Source organism: Oenanthe melanoleuca, chromosome 26, assembly GCF_029582105.1.
Source record: "Oenanthe melanoleuca isolate GR-GAL-2019-014 chromosome 26, OMel1.0, whole genome shotgun sequence".
Classification (NCBI taxonomy): domain Eukaryota; kingdom Metazoa; phylum Chordata; class Aves; order Passeriformes; family Muscicapidae; genus Oenanthe; species Oenanthe melanoleuca.
In genome coordinates this window covers 4870012-4888850 of record NC_079359.1, presented here as the reverse complement: position 1 = coordinate 4888850, position 18839 = coordinate 4870012, and the positions used below count along the sequence as shown (strand labels likewise).

Sequence of the window (18839 nt, the reverse complement as noted above, 5' to 3'; positions counted from 1 at the left end):
TGCTTGTGAAACCATCTTCTTTTTTTTTTAACTCTTCCTTCTGTCCTGCACTTGCAGCTCAGTGAACTGAGTTGCTTCTTGTGATTTCAGCTTGTGCATGGCCCCCCCTGCTTGCACAGCAGCCATGTCCTTGCACAGACAACCCAGCTCCACTGCTGAGGCTGCCAGCTGCTTACCAGAGCATCAGCTGAACCAGGTGGCTTTGCCCTGCTCCCTGGTGCTGGGGAGCTGGCAGGTTTGAGCCCAGGCTTCACCTGACAATGTGTCCCCTCCTCATGAAGCTCTGGGTGGGCTGGACACTCACTGCAGAAGTGCTGCCTCTGGGGAAGAAGCAGATGAGTGACTGGAAGCTGCTGTGCCATGGGCTGCAGCATCTGGAGTGCCCAAGGGACTCTGCTGTGTCCCCTGCTGGGGACAGTGCTGCCCTTTGGAGAACTGCTGCAGCTTGCACAGCAGCTGGACCCCCAAAAGACAAGCCTCCCTTCCAAGCATACACTTTCCTAGGGCTGTTTATTGTTTGTACCTAAGACCTTCCAGCAGCTGAGACAAGGCAGCTCCCACAGTGCTCTGTCCACAGCACATCTGAGAGCTCCACACACCAGTGCCCATGGGCACCTGCAGGTCACAGTGCTCCATGCTCACACTGGGCACCAGAGCCCCAGAGCCTGGAGTGAGGGGGCTGGAGAGCCCCCCAAGCACCAGCAACCTCAGGAGGTGCCCAAAAGAGGAGAGCCTGCAGGGGTGCATGGCAGGACCCTGTCTGTCTGTCCAGGGCACTGTCCATCTGTCCAGGACACTGTCCATGTGTCAGGACACTGTCCATCTGTCCAGGGCACTGTCCATGTGTCCAGAGCATTGTCCATGTGTCAGGACACCATCCATCTGTCCTGGGCACTGTCCATGTGCCCAGAGCACTGTCCATGTGTCAGGACACTGTACATCTGTCCAGGGCACTGCCCATGTGTCAGGACACTGTCCATGTGTCAGGACACTGTCCATCTGTCCAGGGCACTGTCCATGTGTCCAGGACACCCCGTGTCACAGCTCACACCCCGCTGGGGACAATGCCTGGGGTGGGCACCACTCTCTGCAGGTTTTGCTCTGTGCCAGGAGTCCCATGGTGCCCTCACCACCCCAGCTCTGTGCAGGACCCTGCAGAGGGGGAGGCAGAAGGTGCCAGCACGGGCCAGGTGCTGTCAGGGCTGGTTCTGAGCAATGATGTCCTGGATGCAGGTGTACAGGAGCATGTACTGGTCCTGCAAGAGAGACAGGGGGTCAGAGGCAGGTTTCTGACAGAGAACCTCCAGGTCACAGGTTAACCTTGCAGTTTGCTTTAGAACATCCCAATTAAGGAGCAGTGTCTGATAGCAGAGCAGGATTTGCTCTCCAAGCAGTCCATGATGGTGCTGTGTCACCACAGTCACCCAGAAAGGAAAAGCAAGCCTGTTATACCCATGTTTGTTTCCCCTTCTTCATCCCCCCGTGATGGGGCTGAGAGGAACATCCCATCCAAGCTGGAGAGGAACAATTTCATTGGGTTTCTTCCAAGTGCCCCAGTGTCCTTTGGATGTGCTGTGGTGTTTCCCTCCAAAACAAGAGCAAAGAGCAACTCCAGTGATGCTGCAGGCAGGGAGCTGGAGGGCTTGGGGTCTGGCTGGGGCCATGAGGGAAGATCTCTGCACCAGGAGTTTCCCTTGGTGCTGTCCCAGTGTACCAGAGCCAGGTGCTGACAGATCAGGGCAGATGCTTTCAGGCTTACAGAGGTACAGAAAAATCTGTGTGGGTTTAGCTCAGCTGCATTTGTCTCTTTTCAGTATCACTAAACTGATCAATCATGTCCAAATGTGGGCTCAGAAGTCACAGGTGCCTTGTGTTTGATATGAGGTGCTGCCCAAAAGCCAGGCTGCCCCAAAATGACACCAGGCTACAAACCAGGACTGAGGAAGGTAAATGGGGCTGTACTCAGGGCAAGGCCAGCCTGCAGATGGTGTGGGCTGGCATCACATGGCAGTGGCCAGGGGGATCAGAGGGGCCCCAGCAGCATTCCCAATGAATGCTGATGTTAATGCTCTGGCTGAGCCACAAGTCACGAGGAGCCTCCTCCCTGTGCTGGGGCTCAGCCTCACCAAAGGGCTGGGAATGCCATGGTCACACAATGGCTGAGGCTCCAGGTCAGCAGAGTGTTTTCCATGAGTCAGGTCTGATTGTGAAATCGGCAGTGACAGCCCAGGGCTGACTCCAGCCCAGGCCACATGCAAGAGCACATCCCCAGGGACACACACCACACTGGAGCTGCTGGGCTTAATATCCATGACAGTTACCCACCAATATCATCAAAGGTTCATCTTCCCCCTTGCTTCCCCCCAAAAGATGTGCTGCCTCCAGCTGACCCAGCCAGAATAAAGGGGCTGGTGAGCCCCCAGAGGGGTGGGGGAGGCTGGAGGACAGCCCTGCTGCTCTGAGGGAATACAGCTCCTCTGCACCCCCCTTCAGCAGGACAGCAGTGTTTGATGGGCACTTGCTGTGCCTTTATGGGCCAGTTGTGGCCCTGCAGGGCCGGGCTGGGGAGCACAAAGCAGCTCTGCAGCAGGGGCAGCACACGCCTTGCCCTGCTCTGGCTGCCACCACCCACATGGTTCACATTAATTAAGGATGTAATTAGCTGCTTGAAGGAGGCTGTGCAGCTGGGAAGCCTTGGAGAGATCCCCCCAGTTGAGCTGTGCCCTGTGGGGAGTGTTTCCAGTGTGCTTCAGCTCACCCAGCAGCTGCAGCAACTGAAGCATGTCCAGGCACTGGTGCCATGAGTGCCCATCAGGGCTGGCACAGAACAGCCCCAGCAGGCAGTGCCACAGCCCACAGGGCACCTGCTGATGGGCACTGTGTCCTGCTGTCCCTGGCAGGCAGCCCCAGCTGTGACACCAGGCTCTGGGGGATGTGGCAGGAAAGGCACTGGCCAAGGGGACACCCAGCAGATTCTGGGTGCCCAGGAGCAAGGGGGAGCAGGCAGACTGCGCAGGGTGACACAGTGCTCCACCCTTCCTCGAGTACAATGGGCAGAGTGCCTTGATTTACTGTGAGCTCACATGAAATTTAAGTGCTCTAACTCAGAATGAGGAGATGGAAAACTCTTGCTTGGGAAAGGTCGGTGCCCTCAGTCCTTGGCTGGCACAGCCTCAGGGTGGGGAGGAGGCAGATGAAGTGAATCCCTGCTGAGGCTGCAGGGGCTCCCAGGCAGCAGCCAGAGTGGGCACAGACACTGCTCCACCCTGCCCAGCACCCTCTCCTCCCCCTACCAGAGTTGGGGTCATGAGGCAGCAGCTCCTGGCCAGCTGGAAGGTCACACCGAAGATGTCCACGGCTCTCTCAGCTTTCATCTGGTGCAACAGGCAGTCCAGGGAGATCAGGGTCCCCATCTGGCTCATGTCACCACTGCAAGGGACAAGGGGGGTCACTGATGCCAGGCCAGGCTGAGCTGAAGCCCTTTGGAAGAGGGGGCAGCCCCAGGAGCCACGTGGGCACTGTGGGACTGTGAGGACATCAGGGCTGCTCCTGCATCCCTGCAGCTACCCAGGGATGGTCTGGGCACCTCAGCCTGGCAATTCCTGCCCCACCCACGCTTCCCCCAGCCCCTGGCAGAGCCCTGTGACCTCCCAGGCTCAGAACTTGCATTGGCTCCATGGGCAGATACCAACAGGCCCCAGGGCATGCAGGGGGAGGCTTTTGGGCACTGTGCAGCCTGGTGGCTCCCATGGATGCAGGGGGAACCTGGGCTACCTGCAGTGCAGCAGGAGAGGCCCCACTCTCCTCCAGTGGGGTGTGCACCTTCTGACAGCCAGCAGCAGCTCCACCAGGCCCTGGACATCAGGCTGCTTCTTGCTGCTCCACAGTGTGTACAGGAACCTCTGCACCTGCCTCTCCTTTGCTTTCTTCTCCTGTGAGACACAAGGAGCTGACATGGATGTTGGGGAGAGATGGGAGGTTTTGGATGCAGAGGAGCCCCAGTTCTCACACCCTGAGGATTCCCTGAGCTTCCTGCCAGCCTCTTAAGCTGTCCAGGCATCTCAGCTGGGGCATTGCCCACCACCCACACTGCAGGAACCTGCCCTCCCTCCCCACAGCACCCTGACTTGCTCCTGGACAGGAAACTGAGAACTGGGTGGGCCTTTCCAAAGGGGTCAGACAGATCTATCAGAAAGGGGTGGGGGAAGCCCCCAGGGCCTCTCCCAAGTATCTCCTGTGTCCACTCAGTTCTGGATGTTGCAGTCCAGACTCACTCCTGCATTTGTGGATTGCCAGCACTCTGCTCCTGTAGCCTGGAGAAGTCCCACAGACCCTTCAGCCCTCACAGATCCCTACAGACCTACCCCCACCCCAGGAGGTGGGAGCCAGGGCAGCCCCATGGACACACACGTGTTTCAGTTTGAGCTGGGTGCATCTCCACCCCGAGACAAGCTTCTCTGAGTCACACTGGATGGTCAGCATCTTCGTGCAGAGAGAATCTCCTTCCAGGGGCCAGCACACCTCACCTGGGACCTGTGTGCAACAAGAGATTGGCTTTCTGTTGATGGTCATTGTCATATCAGTCATTGTCTCCAGGGTCTGTGGTGGGGCTGCACCAAGAGCACTCCCAGCATCTCCTCATGTCAGTTTGTTGCCTGGAAAGGCTGAGCTGGAACAGAGACCAGACAGAGCAAAAGGAATAAAACAGGAATTTACTGAAAGGATCCACCTTGGGCAGTGCAAGAGCCCAGCCAGGGCTACACCCAGATCTAATCCAAGATGGATCCTGGTCACAAGTTTTTACACTTTGATAAGTTTTGGTTCATTTACACCCAATTTACACATTGGGGTCAATTATCCAACCACAGCCCCAGGCTGTGAAGTCTCAGCCCCTTGGCTTGCCCCCTTCCCTTAGCCATTGTTTCTGCTTTTTGGGCACCAGCTGTCCTTGATTCTCCAGCTGGGAAGGAATTGTTCTGTCCAACTACCCTGTGAACAGAACTCACTAACACCTAACATGAAGTGTCAGAGTTACACACTAAGCAGCAGAGATCCTGGAAAATATAAAAGCTAAACCCCAAGGCATCAGGTTCATCCCCCACCCAAAACCTGAGGGAGTTCCAGGAACACCAGCTGGTTCAGCACCTCATCTGGGAACCCAGAGCTGCCTGTCAGCTCTGCTCAGAGCCCTGAGATGCAATCTGCTCAGCCAGTGTCACCCTGGCTGGGCACAGGAGCTGCTGCCTTGGTCCCACACAGATGGCACCAGCTGAGCCTGGCATGGGGGCACACAGAACCTGTCTGCCATGCCAAGCTGTGGGAGCACCTGGGCACAGGAAAGGCCCAGCTTTAGCTAAGCTGAATCTGCACCCAGGACTCAGGAGGCAGTGAGGAGTTTCAAGAGCTCTGCTAGCTCCAACTCCCTCTCTGATTCCCACTCTGCCATGGCACAGGTGGCACAGTGCCTTACCTCCCCCTTCTCCTGCCATGGCAGGAGTGTCAGGATTGTGTGAACATCCTGCTCCCACACCAGGCTCCAGAAGTCCTCCATGGTCAGCTTGTCAGGGCCGTGGACAGCCAGGTAATCCCTGCTGGAGCTGCAGCCCTGGGGGGAATGAGAATGAGACCCTCCTGCTGGAGAGGTGCTCTGCTGGCCCAGGAGCTGCAGGCATGGTCAGGAGGAGAAGAGAGCTCAGCAGAGCAGGAGGCAAGGAGAGAAGAGAGAAGAGAGAGAGAGCACCAAGAGAGGCAAGTGAGGGCAGCCCAAACTGGGCAGGCAAGGGAAGTTGTTGGATCCCACAAACCTGGGGTTTTCAGCTTTCTGTGCTGTTTGGGACTGACCCCCTGGAGAACACTTTTGACCTGAGGCCTTGGAGAAAGCTTCTAAATTTGAGTGTGTACTACAGGTGTGTAGTTAAATAAAAGTGTGTGCTTTCACATGGTAAAAGATTTTAAATTTGAAGTTTTTATAATATAGTAGTAAGTATAAAACAAGATAAAAAAATTAAGTAAGTGGTGTCTCAGTGTTCTTCTTTCTTCTTCATAAGTTTCAAGTAGTAGTTTTTAGTTAATCAGTCAATGTCACACTAAAGGTCATAAATATATAATTATTAAGTTAAAAATAAATAATATAAGTGTTAATTCTCTATTAAACTGTTTAGCTTTAAAAAACCTCATAACAACTAAATCTTCCTCCATCTTCCTCACTTCTAGCAAGTAGCTAGAAGTGCTGCTACACACTGTAGTTTTTAATAAAATGTAATAAACAACCAAGCCCAAACACAAAACAAAAAATCTTTTTCCTTCATGTACTTATTAATCCTAACTCTAAGTAGAAGAAAAAAAATACTAAAAAACTCATTAATTAAGTAGTACAAACTCCTACCACTGTAATAGGAAGTGAAGTCCTCAGTCCTCACAGTCCCCTCTCCTCCACACAGGACCACAGTGACAGCAGCAGAGCCAGGGTGGGGACAAAGGCACAGAGGGCATTGCAGGGTGGGGACCCAGGCTCAGGGGGGCATTGCAGGGTGGGGACACAGGCTCAGGGTGCATTGTGGGGGTGACACTCACCGGGACACGCCACACCTGCAGCAGTCCTGAGAAAGGGCCCTGCTCCAGCAGGGAGAACTTCACTCTGGAGCGATCATCTGCAAAGGAAGAGGGAGCTGGAGGGACTCAAGGCAGTCCTGAGCTCCAACAGGATTTACAGACTGTCTGCCACACAAATCCAGTGCTCATCTCCAGCCTGGGGAAGCTGGCTCCCAAAAGACAGGTCTCTATCCCAAACTGAGTGCAGGTCGCTCAGAGTCTGAGCCAATGGAGATCTGCTTCTCTCCAAGGATGGAGAGCCCGTGGGTGCTCTGGGCCTCTGTTCCAGTGTCTGACCATCTTCATGGAAATTCACTTCTCCTTCTGCTAAGTTGGATTGCCCTCCCAAGTCACCCCCTTATCTCTTGTCCCTCCATGGCACACCTCTGAGAAGGCTCCATGTCTTCCCTGTGCCATCCCAGAGACAGCTGAAAACAGCAATAAGATCTGCCCTTTGTTCCAGGCTGAGCAAACCCACCTGTCCCAGTCCCAAGCACCTCAGTGACCTTCTGGGGGAGCCACCAAAATCTCAAAATACTTTCTTATGCTGTGGACTACTGCCCTGGTCCAGCCTGGCTCCATGCAGGAGGAAGAAGAGGATGCAGGGTGTCCCAGAACTTACATGGCAGGATGCTGGAGGAGGGCCGTGCCTGCTGGCTGCCTGAAGATGGTGATGCAGAGCTGGCTTCTTCCTTGACAGCTTCCAGGAGGGCCTGCCAGGGTGAGGGAGAGAGAAGGAGGCAGTGACAGGAAGGGTCAGGAGCAGGAGGAGCCAGAGCCTCCAGGGCACCTGGGCTGGGCAGAGGGAGGCCATGGCTGCACATGCAGAATCCTGAGCAGGAGAGGCACGAGAGCAGCTCTGGAGAGAGCTGCAGGGCTGTGCCAGGCTGCCAGGAGAGGGCTCTGCTGTCCAGGCAGGGACCTGGGAAGGACAGAGCCTGAGCAGTGCAGAATGCACGAGGGAGCCATGTGCCTGAGCATGCAGTGCCACGGAGAGGGGAGCTGCCAGAACCCCAGGGAACTGGGCATGGACCCAGCCAGGAGGCACTCACAGTCCCAGCAGGTTCAATCACCCCCCAGGTCCCCTCAGCACACACAGCCCTGCACCTGCCCAGCTCTCACCTCATACTCCCTCAGGAAGCCCATGTGGGACTTGGCTGCCTTCTGGGCATAGTGCTGGGCAAAGCTCTTCAGAGGGATGGGGCAGGACCTGGGGAGAGAGCCAGGGCACAAGGGTGAGGCTGAGCTCATCAGCAGCACCCAGGCTGTGTCTGTGGACAGGGCTGTGAGCACCTTCACTCCTCACATGCCAGGGGTGTCCCAGGTCCCAGCCCAGCTCTGGTCTGTGACAACCTGCTCTCCCCCAGACAGGGACAGGTCTCAGGGGTGACACAGCCCAGGGCTCAGTCCCAAGAGGCAGCAAGGACAAGGACATCCTGCTCTGCATGAGGGAGGAGACAATCTGGCCCAAAGACAGGTGCATATGTAGCCCCAAGACAATGGGAGAGGTGGTCAAAGCCATGCCCAGCTGGACCCTGCCCCATCCTCTTGACCTCCATTAGGAGGGACACCACAAGGTCACCCAGCTGCCAGGAGCCTCTCCAGTTTGTACACATCTCTGGGGCTGCCTGTGGGCTGGGAAGCCAGAGGCTGAGGGAAATGCCTTCCCCAGCACAGCTCTGCAGATCTCTGGCACTGGTGTACCCAGGAGACTGCACTTTGTTCTGTGCTGGGCTCTCATCCTGCCTGGTGCTGACCCCACTCACAGCACCAGATGGGATGGCTGGCTGGGCTTGCCAGGAGGGATTGTGGATTGGGGTGGGCAGAGGGGCAAAGCACAGCAAGGCCTTACCTCTCTGTCCCTGATAAATCCAGGAGAGGTTCCTCCAAGATCTTTTCCAGAATGCAGCTGTGCAGGAAGATGTACTGGGACTGGAAGGCAAAGACAGACAGCAACACAGACTGTCAGGCTGCAGAGACAGCATGAGAGGGGGGAATGGTCTCTCCTCTGAAGGGCAATGCTGACACCCTGTCCAGCCCCAGGGACTGGGGACAGGAGACAGACCATGGAGCATCACAGACCAACAACATGGTGTGAGTTAGGAATTGCCTGCAAAGGGCCTGATCCTGTTCCTCAGTGCTCCAGGGTGTTTCTGAGCCTCCTGGAGGTCTCTGAGACTCTGGATGTTGCTGTTGTGGGTCTAGCAGGGCATGAAGCAGCTGAAGACCCCCCAGCAATTTCCACTCCAGCTGAGCTGCTGCTTTCAGCAGCAGGATGACACAGTGACTGTGCCACAGGCTGAGGAGCAGCCGGGGGGTGCTGGGGCTGGCCAGCTCATCCAACAGTGGATTTCAATGCAGTGAAGGGAGGGAGGGGAAGGAGGGAGCAGATCTCACCAGGGTCTGAATCATCAGGTAGCGGCTCATGCGCAGGGAGTGCACCACGCCGAAGATGTCCACGGCCCCCTCCTGCCTCATCTGCTGCAGCAGCCGGTCCAGGGCGATGAAGGTGCCGGTGCGGCCCACGCCAGCACTGGGCACAGAAGGGGACAGGGGGACAGGGGAGAGGGTTAAACACAGGGCAAGGCATCACTCCACAGCCCACAGCTCCCTCCTAACACTGGACACGCTCCCAAAGGCTCCCTGGGCACTGCCCCAGCACACCCAGAAATGTTTTCTTTATCAGACTCAGCGTTTAACAAGTTGATTTACTTTATGCTATTTGAATCACTTTAGGCTTCATTAAGCTCAGCCTTTATGACCAAGTAAGACTCTTGAGAGCTGCTGGATGGAAGTTCTAATGATTGGTTTGATGTGGAGATCAGAACTGATTTCTGCACCAGACCTTGTATTAGACAGGTAAGAGGAATAAATTTTTTGAGAACCCTTGATATTTGCATGTCTGAAGGTGGGGTGAATTGTAAGAGGAAGAGGATTAAACATGGCTAATGTTATTAATATTTCATCTAACAATATAAATTACTTGTTCTTGTAACAATAATGTCCTAAGGGTCCACATCCTTTCAGGGGCTTGCTACCCTAAGCAGGGTATGGGGCTGAGGAGCCATTCAGGCTGTCCTGGGCTGGTCCTGGGGCTGGGGGCAGGCTGCCAGCTCACCTGTACCCCTCAACAGGTGAGCAGGAGGCTCACAGAGCAGCTGTGTCTCCTGGGCACTGCTTCCCTCAGTTTGTGCAGAGTGGGACCCCCACCCCCTGCTCCCTCCCCCTGCCATGGGGCAGAGGCTCACCTGCAGTGCACCAGGGTGGGCCCTGCTCCCCTGGTGCTGTGGATGTGCTCCTGCACCAGCTCCCTGAAGGCCATGATGGAGGTGCTGGACTCGGGCACGCCGTGGTCGGGCCAGGCCGTGTAGTGCAGGTGGGACACGGAGCGCTCTGCCCGCTCACCCTCCTGCAGGGGCGGGGATGGGTGTGCAGCCCCCAGAGGCAGCTCACACCCACAGCCCTGCCACCTCCTGGGGACACCTGGCTCAGGGCAGGGAGCAGCCAGCCTCAGGACTGCGTGGGAAGGTAGGCTGGAAGGACAGCACAGCAGGCAACCTCTCCTGGTGAATTATAGCTGGGGTACTGAGGAGTGGGAGCATCCTGCCTGCCCAGTGAGTTTGGGTGTTACAGAAGAGTGGCCTAGCTGGCCAGCAGCTGTAGTTTGAGTTGGAGCTTGAGACCCAGAGTCTGCTGCAGTTTGGGATGGAGTGTGCTGGCTGTACTGTGAGGAGGAAGGGACATGCAGTCATGCAAAGGACAGATAAGGTAAGGAGGGACAGACAGGGTTAGGTGGCCAGGAAAGGGACAGGATGGGGATGAGCCAGTCATGCAGACAGAAGAGGAGTCAGAGCTGTGTGGAGCTGCCTGTAATAAAAGCAGTCAGTGCTGTGTGAAGCTGCCTATGAGGGAAGGAATCAGAGTTGTCAGAAAGAAGTCCTGAAAAGTTTCTAATAAAGGACTGGTGGTGATGCCAGACATAATAATTGCAACAGGTCTGCACTGCCTGCTGGCTTCTGCTCCTCCATCCTCCCCCAGAGCCCCCTGCCATGCCATGTGGAGGTGGGAGGGAGGACATCTGCCTTTGACTGGCAGGGAACATGCCCTGCAAAGTGCAGGCTGTCCCAGAGCAGGGACATGGAAACCAGAGAACAAGGGTGGAGAGCAGCGTGACACCTGCTGGACACCCCTGTGCCACCCAGCTGAAGGGACAGACTGCTCCTCAGGTCTTGGATCTTGCCAAGCCCCACAAATGGCAGGGAAAGGTGCCACCAGCACTGAGGAGAAATGCCAGTGCCTATCCCAAGCCCTGGCAGGTCCCCCCTGGGATCTGAACTCACGTGCCACAGCTTGAACTCCCGGATGGTCCATTCCTCAGAGCTGCTCTGCATCAGCAGGTGGATCTGCACCTGCCCATAGCACACTGGGGCAGATTCTGATGGCCAGTAATGATCACAGAGGACCTAGGGCAGGACAGGGTCCCAGTGAGGCCAGTGAGGGACTGGGTGATCTTCTGGCTCCCAGGGAGAGCAGCAGCTGGGAGGGGAGCCAGGACAGGTCTTGGGGAGCAGGCAGGGGTGTTTCCCCTTCCCACTGGGAGCTTTGCACAGCCCCTTCATTTGGATCTCAGCCTCCTCCAGAAAAAAGGGTCTCATCCTCCCTGGAGACTGGAGGAGGAACAGTCCAGGTGAGGTGGCTCACCCAGACATGGCAATTTTAGATTCTGCAGAAACATCTGAGGGTGATGGGCATGGTCCCAGCTAAGCTCCTGCCCCACACTAAGGCTGAGCTGCAACATCAGCCTCTCTTCCTCAGACTGTCTGTCAGGGAAGCTGTGGGGACTGTGCTCATCCTGGAGCCATATCAGGGTTTTGTGGAGGTCACAGACCCAGCCCTGGGCTCAGCTCACAGCACAGGGGCTGGGCTGGCACAGACCTACCCGCCCGTTCTCCATGCACACTGTCAGCATGATGATGTTGCAGACGTTCTGCTCCCACACCAGCCTCCAGAAGTCCTCTATGGTTTTCTTTAGGGGCCCCTGGGTGGCAATGAACTCTTGCTGGGATGTGTAGCCCTGAGCAAGAGGCAGACAAGAGCAAGATGAGTTAGCAGGTTGCCAAGGAAGGTGCCTGGTCTGGTTTTGTGGTAGAAGGAGAAATTCCTGCTGCCCTGAGCCCCCACGGGCACAGTTCCCAGGCAGCTGATCTCAGCTGATTTCACAGGAAGCATGAGCTGCCCAGCATACACTTTCTGCACATTTGGAATAAAGTGACCCACACCATTTCCCTCCAAGCAGTTCCTCATTCAGTCTAACCAGAGAAAGACAGATCTAGGTCATCCCTGTGCTTCCCCTTCAGTGCTGAGGGCAGGGTGAGCATGCAAGGTCTTGGGGCATTCCTTAGCCCTTGGACACACACATGCCCCACAGATCCACACAACAGCACATGCAGGCAGTGTGCCCTGCCTGTTACCTGGGAACTCCTCCCAGAGGGAGGAGGAAGGCACAGCTCCAGGGTTGTTCAAATGCAGCTGCACAGACCAGAAGGAAAAAAGGCAGGCAGAGAGACAGGGCAGTAAGCTGGGAGGTGATGGAAGAGGATAGACAGTCCATGAGAAGAAAGCAGAGAGACTTGCCAGTCCTCCCACACTCACACCTCTGCAGCACAGCATTTGCTACTCACAGGCTGCAGCAACACCCACACACCTCCACCTTCCCCCCAGCTTCTGCTGGCCTGTGCCAGCTGTGCCCTCACCAGCATCTCCTGCCCACCAGCCCTCACAGAAGGGGACACTCTGCCCTGTATCTCAGTGGGGAAGCAAGCAGGCACTCACAGGCATGAAGTTGGCATTGATGTAGTCTGAGTGTGGATCCTCCCCCAGCTGGCTCAGCTTGACCCGAGAGTGATCATCTGAAAGACACCAACACAGGTGAGCCCCAAGGCAGCCCTTCACCTGGAGAGGGCACCTGGGCAAGCCAGGGGAGAAGCCTCAGCAGCCCCAGCAGGGAGGCTCTGTGCTCTGCCAGGCACTCTCCAGGGACAGGTGAGCACTGCTGGGCCAGCAGGGGACTCCAAACACAGCTGGGCCATGAGGCCCATCAGTGAAGCTCATGGACTCCATCTGGGACCCATCCTGAGCTGGGCTCACCCAGGAGCCCACTGCAGGAGCTGGGGAGGATGGAGGCTCAACCATTAAGCCTTGAGTCTCCAGCAGGAAAATGGAAACTGAGGCCCATTTCAAGAGTCCTCCTGCTCCCAGGAAAGGAGCCAGGTACTGACCCTGGCAGCAGTGCAAGGTGAGCCTGTCCTTTAACACTGCCCTGTGAGCTCCCACCCTGGATGCTGGGGGAGAAGGGAGGAGTCAGCACTTACAGGGCAGCACATGGGGATATCTGTTCTTGGAGACATTTGCTGGGAGCTCAGCCTCCACCTTTGACTGCTCCTTCCCAACTTCCTTCAGCTCCTGTAGGACAGGGGAAAAGATAAGCACAAACATTCCTCTTGAGAGCCCCTGGTCAGCTCAGCTCCCTGCTCATGGCCAGTGGCTCTGTCTGGAGGCTAAGGAGGATTACCCTGACACAGGGAACTGCTCCACTCCTCCCTCACTGTGCACCCTGAGCCATGGTGGCTTTTCCCACTGCCTTTTCCAACAGCACTGTTCATATTTAAAAGGACAATACTGGGGAAAAAAGCTTTGGAAATCTACAAAGCTCAGAGGATTTTCTGCTGAGCAAACATAAATATCTGGTGCTACATCTGCTTATGCCCATCCTCACTCAAAAAGCCAGAAAAAGGTGATCAGGAGGGATTGAAATTGCTGCAGCAGAGCAGTCCAGAGGCTACAGATGTTGGCAGTGGGACCCAGAAAAGGCAGCCCAAGGTGAAGCTCCTTGACCTTCCCTGTGGCTGCAGGCTCTTTTCTGACACTGTCAGGGGGGTCCCACTGCCACCCCTCCCACCTTCCCCTCCAGTCAGGACTGGGCACTCTGCTCTGTGCTAGTTCACCTCACATCTTCTTTGAGCAGAACTTGAACAAAACAGGTTTTGAGCAAAGGAACTGCTTATCACTTGGTCCATCCCATCTTTGGCTGCTCCACAGGGTGGCTGGATTGCCAGAGCTGGGTGACCAGCCCTGGAGAGGAGCACAGCAGGAGCCACCAAGTGGAGAAACCAAGTGTCATCTCTAGGAGAGGTCTCATCTCACCTCAAACTCCTGGAAAAAAGCATGGTTAGCACTTGCTGTCTTCATCTCATAGTACTGCTTGAAGTTCTGCAGGGGAACAGGCCGGTGGACGTTTCTGCAGGAAATGAAGCCCAGAGGAAAACTTGCCTTAGTTACTGGAGCCTGGGCAGGCAGTCAGGTGCCACTGAGACAGCCCAGCTGTGAGACCTGTGGTACCTGAAGGCACTCAGGGATGGTTTATAGCCCACCTCACTGCCCAGATTAAATCCTGGGAGGGATTTTAGGGTGATGAGAATATTCTCCTGCTGCAGAAACTCACAGAGGAGGTGTAGACAATGCATTGGCTTAGAATGGAGCTGGGCAATAAATAATGAACTTTGGAAGACTGATTTACAAAATAACTGAGGAGAGGAGACAGTTGGATTTTTCCTGAGTCAAACCAGGAAAAAGGAAGCAGGTAGAGGAACGTAGGAGCTGCAGTGGGGCCATACAGAGGGCAAACTCCAACACTCACCTCAAGCTGTAGGTCACCATTTCCTGGGGCAGATTGCTCTTCTTGGTTCTAGAATCAAAGCAGAGGAGCTGTAACTTTTGCCTGCAGTGCAGAGATCAGTGCCATGAGGTGCTGTGCACACTGGCAGGCACACTGGCTTGCACACCTGTAGGGTTTTGTGACTGAACTGCACGTGGGCAGCTTCTCTCTCCCCTGTGCCTTTGGCTCCTGAGCTTGCCAGGCACAATTCCACAAGCCCAAGTGCTGGTTTGTCTAAGTCTCTTTTTACACCCTCTCCCTGCTCTCCTCCAGGCTTGCCACTGAAGGTTGGGTATATCAGCCTGCACTCAACAGGTAACATATGGCTCATGCTCACCTCTTTGCTTTGAGCTGTTTCCAGTACACCAAAGCAAAAACAGCTGCAAGTGTCAGGAGAAATCCCACAACGATTCCAGCAATTATTGGCATTGAGAGTGGAGCTGTGTCTGCACTGGATCCAGCAGCTGGAATTAAAAGGAAAGAGTATAGAGAGGAGAATCAATAAAATATTTTTTTATGATGAGGGTGGTGAGGCCCTGGCACAGGGTGCCCAGAGAAGCTGTGGCTGTTCCTGGATCCCTGGCAGTGTCCTAGGCCAGGCTGGACAGGGCTTGGTGCAGCCTGGGATAATGGAAGATGTCCTGCCCATGGTAGGGAGTGGAACTGTATGAGCTTTAAGGTCCCTTCCAACCCTAAACATTTTATGATTCTATAACATACGGGTGCATTTCTCATATTTATTATATTTCCTATAGCCTATGAGCTCCCTCTGGCTGCTGATTACCTCTAACCTACACAGCCAGGTAGAGAAGATGCTATTCTCCAGCTTACCTGAGAACATGGTGAATGTCACAGCAGGGGCTACTGGGTCATATTTGGTGAAGGCAGCAATGCTGAACCTAAAGGCAAAGCAGAGTCCTGTGTCAGGGACAGCCTGAGCCAAGCACAGCACCCAGAGCCCAGCACTCAGCAGGCAGCATCCAGGGGAACAGCACCACTGCCTGGAAAAAACTGGTTTTCTATTATGGATTTAGGATATGTGAGGAAATTGTCTTTCCTCCCTTTTCTGCCTCTTGGGCTAGTTTGTTCCACTTGGGAAAGCATGAGAAATTGCTCAGAAAGCACAGGTGGAAAGCAGCTCTCCTCCAAAGGGTTATCTGCTGAGAAAGGTAGTGTCTGGTCTCTTATAGGACACAAAAAACTAAACACACATAGCTCATGTCAGCTGGTTAACAGAGTGAGCCCTGTTTGAAGCATTCAGCTGGAAGGGCTGAGCCCTGAGCCTGACCCTTCCTTGCACACACACACAAGTGGCTGCTGCATCCTCCTCCCTGAGATCTGCCCCTCATCCCACTCCTGGCAGCAGGCACACCAATGCCCACAGCTCTCTGCAGAGCTGATTTCCTTCTGAGCAGGTGACTTGGAAGGGCCTTTTTGTGTCCTAAATGCAAGCCAAAGCTTGCATATATAAAGGCAGCACTGGATTTTAGCAACCAAGAGTTTGTTGACTGTGTGTGGGTCCCCTCTGGCAGCTTCCAGGGCACAGACCTCCTTTGAAAAGTGAGCCTGCAGATGCCATGGCATGAAAGATGAGGATAAATAACTCACTGAAAGACAGGAAACAAAAACAGAAATTCTGAGTGGGAATGAGCTGTCAGCTTTTCACCACCCTAATAATCATTAACTCAGCAGCACAGTCTCCTGCAGATATTTAGGTTGGATACTTAGGCTGAGTGTTCCACATACTGAGAATATTTAGGCTGGATATTTAAGATATTTAGGTCAGATATTTAGGATATTTAGGTCAAGTGTTGTCTGTACTGAGAACATTTAGGTTGTTTGGGGCAGCCAAACTGAAAGAAGCTGTGGTGTGACAGAACCTAGTCCTGAATAACTGGCCAGTTCAGTACATGTCACTGACTGATGTCACTGAATCATGGCAGGTGCACTAATGACAGAGGAATACCAACATCTCTCACCTGTACTGTTCATTGGCTTTCAGCTTCCCATTGCAGGTGGCCCTGGACTGGCCACACTCCTCTGTTCCCACTGGCACCCGCCAGGTTTCGGGGGAGCTCCTCTGACGGAAGGGGTTGGGGATGAGCACGGCCAGGTACGAGTCCTCTGTCCCGTAGTAGTGGTCATACCATGTACTGGACATGATCTCCTGGGTGGGCCTCAGCACTGCAGGGGATGTGCAATGTGACAGTAAAAATCCCAGGGTGACAGGAATAGTCCCAAAGTGACAGTAATAGTCCTAAAGTGACAGTAATAGTCCCAAAGTGACAGTAATGGTCCCCAGGTGACAGTACTAGTCCCAAAGTGACAGCCAGGGGCCTGCTGCCCTGCAGGGAGCCAGCACAGCCTGGGCCATGCAGGGACACTCACGTGACTCGTTAGTGGTGGCAATGACGCCGTAGTACTCGATCTGGCCGTTCTCCTCGCTGAAGAGCTCAGGTGAAATGATCACCGTGGAACTGGCCTCCACTGGGAACACGTCTGCACGCAGGGGCGGGGGCAGGGCTGCAGGAGGAACCAGCAAGCACAGCCTCTGAGTGTGTCCCTGCTCCCAAACCCCCCCTTGCTCAGCCTGGTCCCAGCAGCACCTCCAGAGCCCCGAGCCACTGCAGGGCAGTGCAGCCACGTGAGGCTCACAGGCACTCAGAGCCCCCAGCTCCAACCAGCAGCACGGGGTGTTTTCTCTGGGCTCTGTGGCAGGGCTGTGGGATGAAGGGGACTCACGCTCCACTGCTGTGCTGCAGAGCACAGTCACAGCCTGGCTCCTCAGTGTGTTCATGCCCACAGTGCTCACAACGAGCTGGTAGGAAGAGTTTGGCTCCAGCCCCTCCAGACTGGCCTCGCTTGAAGGGATGCTCATGGTGTGCATGGAGGTGGGGGGTCCTTCAGAAAGTCTCTTTGTCACCACCTCATAAGCCTCCACATCTCCAGGAGAGCTTGTCCAGTTCAAGTAAAGGCTCCTTGACTCTGGCAGGCACTGCACATCCGTCACTGGATTTGGCTCTGGAAAGGAGATGGGGCAGGCTCTGGAGTCACTGGATCACAGAAATCCCACCCTCTGCCCTGCCAGCACCTGCCCCTGAGGCCAGGGACATGAGCAGAGCTGGACACCTGCAAGCTGGGAGCCTGCTGTGCCATGGGCCACAGGACAGTGTGAATGGGCAGGGCCTGAGCTCAGGTCTTACAGAAGACCTCGACTAGTGGAGATGTGCAAAGTCTGCTCTGCTTCACAGGCAGCCAGGAGATCTCTGTGGTGGGGCTAGCTTAGGGAGCCAATGGCTACCAGAGGGTCACCTTGCTGGTTTTCCCTATCTCCCACCACAAGACTTCCCATGCCTCTGTGACACCCAAGGGCCACCCAGGTGTCTGTCCCCGTTCCAGCCTGCCCCGCTCCCCCCACGGCAGCGTGTACCCACCCACGGGCACTGCCAAGGGCTTGGTGCTGCTCCAGTAGGGCCCAGCCACGCAGCTCAAGGACACAGAGTAGTTCCTGCCCGGGACCAGCCCCTGCAGGAGGTGCTGGAGCTGCCCCCTGCCCAGGGAGAGGCGCCAGGGCACCGAGCTGTTGCGGGGGTCCCGCAGCCACAGCTGGCAGTCCTCCTGCTGTCCGGACACGCTGCCCCAGGAGACCAGCACCGTGCTGTTCCCTTCAGCCACCGCCGAGAGATTCTGGGGAACCGAGGGGGCTGCAGCAAAACCACACAGGAGAGTTACTGGCATGCATCTGCTCTCTTCTATTCTACAGCCACAAGAAGGAGATGGGTGGCACAAGGAGACTCCACATGTTCAGTGGTAACATTCCTGCAGCTGCTGTTTGCCAGAAATGACCTTTAAATGGCAGCTGAAGGACATACAGGGTGAGGAGTTGGATTCTTCTTCCTGCTAATTAGCAACTTTCATTAGAGACCTGCCCGAAGGGCTCTGCACATGACTCCCTGCACCCTGCCAGGGGATGGCTGAGTGTGGGAGCAGGGGCTGTTGCATTCCCCAAGCAAAGTGCAGGGACTGTGGGGACAACCACATGAAAAGGCTTATTGTGCTTATCTGCATTTCCACATTCCATAAAAAGAAAAAAAAGCCCATCCTCCCCTTATACCCCATGCCAGCAATTCTCTGAGTGCCTGGAGAAAAGGCAGTAGGAATGGTGGGATGTCCCCCCAGGCTGTGGGTGTCATCTACCAGAACAGTACTACTGCCATGGGATCCTGTGCTCTTGTTCAGCCACTGTGGAGGAGCCAGACTCCAGCCAGTGGTGGCATGGGCTGGAGGCTGTCTCCTGAAAGAGCACTTGTGGCTGCCAGGCCCTTCCACAGGCAGCAGGACTGCCCTGCCCAACTCTCCCATCCACCAGAGCTTGCCCAGCCCATGATCCCATTGCTGCACTGGTACATCCCATCCCATCCCATCCCATCCCATCCCATCCCATCCCATCCCATCCCATCCCATCCCATCCCATCCCATCCCATCCCATCCCATCCCATCCCATCCCATCCCATCCCATCCCATCCCATCCCAT

The 18839-nt window shown here is 55.4% G+C and overlaps 1 protein-coding gene across 4 annotated transcripts in view; it reads right to left on the bottom strand.

Annotated features, from left to right (window-relative positions):
- Window positions 1-493: 493 nt before the first annotated feature.
- Window positions 494-18839, bottom strand: part of LOC130263758 (receptor-type tyrosine-protein phosphatase V-like) — a 33434-nt gene continuing 15088 nt past the window's right edge. The window contains exons 17-40 of one of the 4 annotated variants that reach the window (XR_008842388.1): window positions 17740-18009; window positions 17048-17326; window positions 16694-16828; window positions 16285-16489; window positions 15137-15204; window positions 14643-14769; window positions 14288-14335; window positions 13795-13888; window positions 12963-13053; window positions 12424-12500; window positions 11531-11665; window positions 10932-11054; window positions 9840-10000; window positions 8989-9124; window positions 8444-8523; window positions 7714-7801; window positions 7214-7304; window positions 6574-6650; window positions 5471-5605; window positions 4365-4533; window positions 3775-3949; window positions 3294-3429; window positions 1031-1256; window positions 494-991 (exon numbers count right to left, since the gene is read on the bottom strand). Coding sequence is in view for 3 of the 4 variants with exons in the window: in XM_056511517.1 (XP_056367492.1) it covers window positions 1197-1256; window positions 3294-3429; window positions 3775-3949; window positions 4365-4533; window positions 5471-5605; window positions 6574-6650; window positions 7214-7304; window positions 7714-7801; window positions 8444-8523; window positions 8989-9124; window positions 9840-10000; window positions 10932-11054; window positions 11531-11665; window positions 12424-12500; window positions 12963-13053; window positions 13795-13888; window positions 14288-14335; window positions 14643-14769; window positions 15137-15204; window positions 16285-16489; window positions 16694-16828; window positions 17048-17326; window positions 17740-18009 (2960 nt within the window). In the remaining variant the exon portion in view is untranslated. Of the gene's footprint in view, window positions 1257-3293; window positions 3430-3774; window positions 3950-4364; window positions 4534-5470; window positions 5606-6573; window positions 6651-7213; window positions 7305-7713; window positions 7802-8443; window positions 8524-8988; window positions 9125-9839; window positions 10001-10931; window positions 11055-11530; window positions 11666-12423; window positions 12501-12962; window positions 13054-13794; window positions 13889-14287; window positions 14336-14642; window positions 14770-15136; window positions 15205-16284; window positions 16490-16693; window positions 16829-17047; window positions 17327-17739; window positions 18010-18839 lie in introns of those variants that run through there. The other 3 variants (XM_056511517.1, XM_056511518.1, XM_056511519.1) reach the window with 3 other exon arrangements.